General features: G+C 37.0%; 1 protein-coding gene across 1 annotated transcript in view; it reads right to left on the bottom strand.

Annotated features, from left to right (window-relative positions):
• Positions 1-921: 921 nt before the first annotated feature.
• Positions 922-8,874, bottom strand: part of LOC117417233 (ephrin type-A receptor 3-like) — a 158,617-nt gene continuing 150,664 nt past the window's right edge. The window contains exons 16-17 of the mRNA XM_034029216.3: positions 7,791-7,928; positions 922-6,488 (exon numbers count right to left, since the gene is read on the bottom strand). Coding sequence (XP_033885107.1) covers positions 6,389-6,488; positions 7,791-7,928 — 238 coding nt within the window. The 3' untranslated portion in view covers positions 922-6,388. The remainder of the gene's footprint in view (positions 6,489-7,790; positions 7,929-8,874) is intronic.

Here is an 8,874-nt window from a genome sequence, read left to right as displayed (position 1 = left end):
TTTTCTCAGGCTGTTTTCACTTCCATTCGTCCAGGGACTGTGGCTATCAGAAGCATGAATACTGACATCATTACATGGCATGTACTGTTCAAGTGTTGTCCAACACCCACAGTCAATGGTTTCTTCGACCACCAATCATCTTCAGCCAGATCAATGCACTTGGTGCACATGAATGTAATGGGTTGTTGTTGAATGCAATGTGTTTAACTTAGGGTACAATTCACTGGTAGTTGTAGAGTGTATGGAGTTTTTTGGGGAAAACTGCTGCCATATGTGAAGTTTATTTTGTGCACTGAATGCCATCAGATCTAGATTTCTCCTGACATGTAAATGCAGAGCACCCACATAAGTGTGTTCTCAATAACAAATTAATTATGTAAGAGAACCCCCTCCCTCTGCATCTCTTTTTAGCTGTGCCATGCAATTGCACTGGCTTCAGCTTAGGAGAGGCTTATGTTGTCACCACGTGGATTCAGGGCCCCGCCACAGCAGGATTTACTGAAGCACGCAGAGTCAACAGATGTAGCCAGTATATATCCACTGCAAGGAACTCCTTGCTATTCAAATGTGTTTCAAGGTCTATATCTTTCAGTAAAACAATGGGAGGTCTTGTGTAAATCGTGTTTATCTTACCTGTTTAGTCTGATGCATTTCTGCTAAAAATGTTTTCTTATTTTTGTGTAGCGCAAAACAAGGCCCTTAAGTGTTTGTTTTTTAAACACATTGATTCTTGTATTGACATATCCTGTGTCTTTAATCAACTGGAAGAATGTATTTCACTAACCAATAAACTTTCTCCACATAACATTTTTAGTTTGCCATGGAAATGAGAAATACAGTAACATATCAAATGCTTTATTAGTAAATATTGGTGGCAAGGAAAAACACAACATACTGAAATAAGGAGTGACACACAAAGCCTTCAGGTGAGAAATACAAAATATTAGCATATTTATTACTGCAACATGAAGTTCAAAATGAACACACCTTTAGCTAGCATGTACGAGCCAGCCATGGATGAACAAATGTCCACAGGGTACAACAGAACAGAGAACCAAACTCTCCAAAATAATGAGCAGGAAACCTTTACAATAGTGGCAGAACAAAGCCTGGGGTTTCATCTTGTCTTTATTATCAACTGGAGACAGTTTTTAGGTGAGCTTTAATAACCAAAATATACAATAAAATAACACAGACATGACGAGGTAACCTTCTTTCTACCGGTAATGCTAATTATATTACAACTATGAACTTTTTTTCCACAACTATGGCACTGAATTTAGTCTTTGTCTTGGAAGGTCAGCTAATCATACAATTATGGTAGAGTGGGATGATTTTAAACTCGTGTATTTTGGAGAAAGAATATTGGTCCGTAAATAAAGTATGCACCCCCTTTTCCACCCCTTTAATACAATTGTAAGTTATAAATAACATGTATAGCAGTGATGCTTCGGCCTCTGATGAAACTGTTTTAGATTTGTAATTTACCAACTACAAATCTGCCAAAAGAAAAAACATTGTACAGGTGTTATATACACTCCTACCCTCTTTGGAAGCACAACATATTGTTTAAGGGTGTATTAATGAAGGATAGAGTAGGATTCCACTTTCGAACAGCTTGTACTGTAAGTGTCCTGTTCCGGAGTATGCTATTTCAACTGCCCACCACGCATAACAGGTTTCAGTGGTTACCAACAACTTGGTTGTGCAACTTTTCACGCAATAAAGTTGCTTTGGTGTTGTCCCAGCTTATGTTGTTGTTTTAATAAAAAACACTTTTTCTGGTTAGGGACAAGCTCTACTCATTTGTTTCCGTCTCTCCAAGGTTGAAAGAAAGGGGCTATGAGCACTCAACACATGAGCACAGCACATTTTATTTCTTAATAAAAGGGGGGAAGCATACACGTTTACAGCTGGTGATTGGGTTAGAAAAAAAAAAGATGCATAAAACAAAGCTTGCAGCTTCAACATTATCAGTACAATTTCCAGGACTGTATACATGTGGCGTGATATCTATAATACATGTATAGTGGCTCACGGTAGCAAACCTTGGGCAGGATTTTCAAAAAACACTGTTATTGTATCGAACTCATGGTATAGTAATGACAGCTTTAGTAGCAAGTGATTTTCAAACAAAATGTGTTAATTAAATCAATCCGTTAATGCTTTGAACTTAAGTCGATGAGGCCGTTAATGAACGCATTTCTCATTTAAAAGCATAATTTGTCGCATGTCACATACATCACTTCCTGCCTCAACGACTAAATAAAGGGAAATCGTTAATCAAAATGCATGTTAATGAGATCAAGAAAAATTAATGGAAGCCTAATTCGCTGTTATGGAAACTAATAGCGTACAGCTAGACAGCTCTCTCACCTGCAAGCAGCAGTCAAATGTAAATCTGCTTTTGTATGCATTTCAGTATGTACAATTGTAGGCTATAAATAAATAAATTTGAAGTGTCATTTGTGTTTGTAGTTTGTAATGAATGACCCCTGATGGCTGGACAGACACATTGTATGTCTGCATAAAGACATTGACTACAAACCCGTTAAGGGGGAGTCCCCTTTAGCGAAACCGTAGTTCCGAAGGTCAGCGGTTCAAATCCAGACCGCAGAGAAAATAATAAATAAAAAGTTATTATTAACAGCGTTAAAATTTAAATATTCCGAATCAGTTTTATTTACAACGAAGGGAAAACATGTTTTTGCTGACTTTATAAGCATTTGGGCGACACAGTATAGGTTACCTTCATTGTAAATAAAAAATGTGATTTGGTATAATTCAATGATAACGCTATTAATAATAAATGAATCATGATTACAGCAGAAGTATTCTGTAAATATTTCGTCTAATAGTTAAAAAGTACAATGTGGGGCTGTCAGGTCTTGTTTTCAGAAAAATAGCGGCACAGACATTATATACAAACCAATGGAATACCGTGTGTGTTTGTGTGTGTGTTTAATAAAGAGAGAATACATGCATGTCTCCAGTCATGTGGTTTCCATGATCACGTCGCCTTAAGTTTTAGCCAAAATTGTAGATATTTATTACTGCCATAGCCTTATGTTTTCTATTGATTGCCTATTGATTCGCCCCATTGCCACTGTACTTTATGCATCCATGCCTCCCTTCCTGCAACGTCAAAGGGTGTGTTCCGGGCCTAAGGTTACAAATTGTTAAAACTAGTGAACAAGTCTCATTCATAACCACAAGTATATAAAAGTGAATTATCTAGGTAGTCTCTGTATCGTCGGCGTCACAGCCACAGTCTGTTAAATTTCTGTTTCAAGGTGAGTTATAGTGTTTTGTTAATTAAAACCCTCCTTTTCCAAGTGCAAATTAACTCCTGATAAATTATGACAACACGGACTTGCTTTATTTATTCCCACGCAAACAAAATAAATAGTCACATTTATTTCTTAAATCAACATAATTTCGGAAATCTAGGACGATTATTTAATAACGAAATAGGAATAGCAAGCTCTTGAAAATGCCAAAATGAATGCTACATACCGATTTCTTGAAAATCCTGCCCCTTGACATTTCTCAGTTAAAACCTAGAGCAGACTGTTTTATGCACACTATGCATTTCTAACAAGTATTAGACCCTTGGCCTTTACAGCAGCTGGTAAATTTGTTATGAGCCTGCTTTTTATTTAGGGAAATCTGCATCCGTTCCACAGATTGCTCAATTGCCCACAAATAAGTCAGATGAATATAATGTTTCACAGCCACACACAGATAGTTTTCATAAGATTTAGCGAAGCATAACTGAGCTTTAAAGTAATGGTAATCCTTGTAATTGTTTCTGGAATATTTTACAAGATGGGACACAACAGTGGCTCCTTTTGGAGTCTACATTTATCTAAAAATGTGATTACTTTATGACAAGTTTATTCTGCATCCAGATTTCCCAACAAATGTAGCTGTTTTTTTTTTTAGTTTTACTTCTGTTTGCTTGCATACAAACAGTAAAAGACCAAAGTACTCATAGAAGATTGTTTTCGTAAACACATTTCAATACTGCACAATATTTTCTACAAGGATTAAATATGTACATTATTTTAAGTAATTCTAACATTTTGTCAACCAAAGTGGGCTGATATTGTATATTCAAAATATTCCAGATTGAAGATTTGAGATCTGTGGGGGGACCAGCTGAGCAGTCACAGCTGCTGTGTGTTAATAATGTTTTTGCAGCCTTGTATAGTATAAAGTATAGTTTATCCTCCTCTGTAAAGTCAATCAAAGCTGTCTCCCAAAATAGCTTCCTAAATCAACATGCCTTAGCAACACTTTCATAATAAATAAGTATTTTTCTGTCCTTTTTTTTACTGGAAATCTGTTTTTCTAAATAAAAGTTAATAATTATACACATTCTATGGTTTTAGATCAACAACACTGTACATATTTTTTTTTTTTACAATATGGTACAAGTTTTTGTTTTTATTAGACTGTTAATATCTGTGTGCTGTTATAGTAATAAAAAAAGAAGACAGCACTCATTTTGTTTCTCAGTTCAAATCTATAGAAGAACCTAAAAAAAACATAGGGAGCTACATTACCTTGTGGGTTTACTTTTAAGAGACAAAATGTGAACATTTAATTAATGTATTGAATTCTCCAGCCTCATTTCATCATGATATTTCACTGCATGATTATAAAGTTGGTGTAGTGGTAAGGCTTTACATCCATTAGTGGATAAGGACTACAGTTAGACCCGCCACAAGACCGTGATCACACGTGGATTCAACTATTAGGTTTTAGTCTAAAAGGTGATTAATAGCAACCACAACTGGATCTACAAGATGTCTGTGTTGTTGCAGTGGAGCCGCTTGTCTTTATTTAATTTACTTTGGGGTCTGATGATTTATTTACATCATGGATTTTTTTGAAGGAAATTTTGGTAGCTTATTGAGCAGAAATTCTTGTTAGCAAGAAAGGCCCTGCCCCCATACAATGATGCTCCTTAAGGGACGGCATCCAGGGCATGAGGGTGAAAAGCACTACATTTCCTTAAGTGCTGTAAGTCCACTAATAGACCATGTTGCATCAGTACACCATGTTGACACGGGGGCAGGTGCAGTCATTCCTGGTTCATCTCTTAACTAATGAGCCCCCGTCCAACAGTCCCCAGGATTTTTATAGTGATGACACTGAAATTAGCAACACAATCAATAGTTATGTATCATTCCTTTTATCAGTAGTTTTGCAATCACAGTTTTATAATTTGGTACAGTTAAACTTCTTTTGACAATAAGAGATCCAACTGTGAATAAACTAGGGACATAACTGTGATTGCTAATGCTTCTATAAGGAGGCTCTTCAGAGTAACGCAACTGTAAACTATGGCCATTTCCATATGTTGCAGATATCTAAGGAAGGTGAACTACCCTTTTAAGTTTTTTTTCTGTTTGTTTTACTATTACAGTTCTGGGTAGTAATTTGTTTCAGGGTCTCAGGATTATGTGATTTTAGTAGGTGTTTTATCATTATATACATTCCCTTTAATTCATATTAGTTGAGAAACTCTTACACAGTGACGATGTAATTTGAGGTGGTGTGGCTGGTAATATGAAAGCATTGCAATATACAGAACATGGCATACACTTCAATTAAAAAAAACAAAAAAAAAACACTCACTATTATTGTAAATTTTAGCTTGAAAGATACAACTACTGTTTCAGTTTTTCTTTCTCACATTTCATAAGAGAGTAAATGTAGAACCTCTTGTTTTTATCCTAATTATTTATAAAACTTTGATGATCAACCAGATACAAAGTCAGCTACCAATGGCTGCATTCATGTTACTATAAACACCTTTCATTTGTAATAGAAGGGCGTATCTTTCAATTCACAGCAGTCTCTAAGCAGGAAAGTCTTTAAACAACACATGTTTATCAAGGTCAGAACCAAGAATCCTTCGCAGGGAGCAGATTACCACTTCTCCGATACGCAGGACTGGGGCTATCTGGTGCGATGATATTATGGAATCAGGTCCAATTCAGGATATCTAGTCGAGCTTCACTTGTGTGCACTCTTGAATACAAAGAATCGGGCAGGTATTTCCTGGACTCTTTTAGCTTGATTCAAAATTTAAAAGAAATTTAAAACAGGCAATTTGTTGAGCATTCTACGATACACTAATTTCCATAATGGTGAAACTTAAAGTATTTTCCTCTGAAGTCTTCAGAGAGACCTAATATAGATCAGCCTTTTACTCCTTTTGTTACTGTGGCTTTAAGTGCACGGAAGCCAGAGTGCTGAAGATGAGTTATATCCAAAACAGTTTGATTGGTGAAGCTGGTAATTAGGAATAACAAGCATCTTGTTGAGTTCATTTAGTGTTTGTTCTTTGAGGATCATATCGCTAGGTGATGTAATGTTATACTTGAAGATGTGTTCCTTGTGTCTGGAGGCTCTCTATACTGGAGAGGATCTTCTTCTGATGGCCGGCTAATGCAATTCCCAGTTTACCCAGCTCACTGCAAATAAACATTCAAAAACATTGGTTAGTCAGTTACTGTTCATCAACAGGCCACATAATCATGAATGTACTGGGAAGTTCTCTGTTGCCACACAAAAATAAAACGTCTTCTGCGAGTGCTTTGGGGTGTTTACATATTTACCATGCATGAATTTCAATCGTTTTTAGACTTTTAGACAATAGACTTTTTAGCATGAGTACTCATGGCACTTTTTTCCCCCTTTTCTCCATATTTTGCCAAGTCGTAGCCCCTGCTGGTAAGGACCGAAGATTCTGCTGTCCATTCGGTTGCATGGCATGCTTAAGCAATGTGGGAGATCTGGAGTTCCAGTCCCTACATGCCAGTGTAATTGAGGTATGGACACGTGCCAAATTCCCCACTGCTGGGACACATAACTCACATTGCACTAAAGCATTGTACTTGAGTGCATTGTGCCCCCAGCCCGTTGTCAGATAATTCCCCTTCATACTTGGCATAAAGAATGGCATAAAAATGAGCTACAAATTATTCCCAGTTAGAGATGCCAAACACAAAGGCGACAAAAAAAATGACATAAAAGATTCATGGCATTGTGCATATAAATACAATTACAATTGGCTATCTTGTTGAACATCTTTTCTGTGACCGTTTTCAAAGTCCTTAATGTTCAGTCTCAGTGTCATATCTGATCTGTTAAATTACCAAGGATTCTTTGAGTTTCAGGGCCCCTGCTGTGCTATAACCCAGGCACTTAACCCCATGCTGTTTACGGTCGACTCTGGGCATACAAGCAAGCTAATGTTTTGTCGAAACTAAAAAGTGGTACAGCTACATTTATCAGTTGTCACGAATCACCAATGGTAAACAGTTCAGAGTACCACTGGCTCAACAACAAGTGCAAACTGAAATACTGCCTACCCAAGATAAATGCAGTTTGAATGTGTTTTAGTATTTTGTTTTAGTATTTTGTAATTTTAAGGACAATTAGTAGATTTTCATTGGCCATATATACTTTTAAGATAATTTTGCTTTACCCTCACTTTCTAACAAAAACACAAACAAATATCAAACATTTATTTTGAATGGGCTTGGTTTTAATACTTTACATTGTATTGTTAAGGAGATTATACAGATCTGCAGTTCAGGGGGTTAGTAGAGTTTGAGGTACAAGGAGTGAAATCCCTACCCCATTTGTTCTGGTATTGCAAGTGAGCAAATAAGTGTCCTCAAGCCTGCTATATATCTGACATTATGTAACAAAACAAGCATAGCAAAATAATAAATACGGGTCTGTTCGATCAAGGTTGAGTTCTTTCCTACCTGATGCTTATGTACAGCACTGACTCCAGCGAGACGTAGCCCGCTGAGGAAAAGTTGTCCTTGTATTGGCCCATCTTGATGGCGTCCAGCCATTCTTCAACAGTGTTGACAGTGAAGTCTGGTGTCGTAGGGTCTTGCCTGCGAAGAGGAGATCACAAGAATGTTCATTGTTGGTGGCTGAGTATCTACAAGAATAGGACTGTGATAACCCGGACCTACTGAACTATCTTTCAACCTGAACAAATTACCTGCTCTACAGATACAAAATTCAATAGAACCTCTGCTGACACCCAGTGTATCCAGTGTTCCCTTCAGCCCTCTGACTGGATGAGACTCAATGCAAGGAGCTTCTAGGCACATACAGTAGACAGAATCTGTCATGTCAGCCCAACTTCAGCCATTTGTATACTGTATCTGCTTACATCCCAGTAACAACTTAAGCAGATAGGATACAAAGGTGGCAGTGGTGGCAACAGAAATATTTCTGCGATCAATTTTACAATTCAAACCATGTCAACTTGAGTTGCTGGAAAGTTTATCAGAGGGACAAGTGTTTTAGTTTTTTCTCATGTGATAGATTGTCTGTATATCTACTGTAAGCCTAATTTCATCTATGCTACCTGAAGATGGCAGGAATCAAAATGTTGTGGGTTTTAAAAAGCATTTAGTTTGTATCTTCCATGCCAAGGAAGGTGTCAGTTGCGATATAATCTGTTCACAAAGAACCAAATAGAGAAAAACTGGATTCAATTCACAAAATATGGATGTGAAGATTAGAATACATTCTTAATCTGTTTTTGCCAGTCCACCATAACACCCTATTCTTTGTATCTAAGAGCTTCAGTGATTCATAGTGAAATCTCAGGAGTCTGAACAAGCTGCTTTTTCAGAGAGTTCCTTCTAAGTAGTATTTATCTATTTCAGACAGGATTTTCAATAGCTCGGTAGTACACGGTCTATAATGGTAGACAGTTTCTTTGTATCTGCAGTATTTAAGCTGACAGCCCCTGTCGGATTTCATCACGACAGAAACGTTGCCCAGTGAGATTAAGCTAAAACATCTTCGGTAAAGGGTTTCAGTTAA

The sequence above is a fragment of the Acipenser ruthenus genome, chromosome 12, assembly GCF_902713425.1.
Source record: "Acipenser ruthenus chromosome 12, fAciRut3.2 maternal haplotype, whole genome shotgun sequence".
In the NCBI taxonomy this organism is placed as follows: Eukaryota; Metazoa; Chordata; class Actinopteri; order Acipenseriformes; family Acipenseridae; genus Acipenser; species Acipenser ruthenus.
Note: the sequence above shows the minus strand (reverse complement) of the source record. Positions and strands in the feature narration are given on the sequence as shown.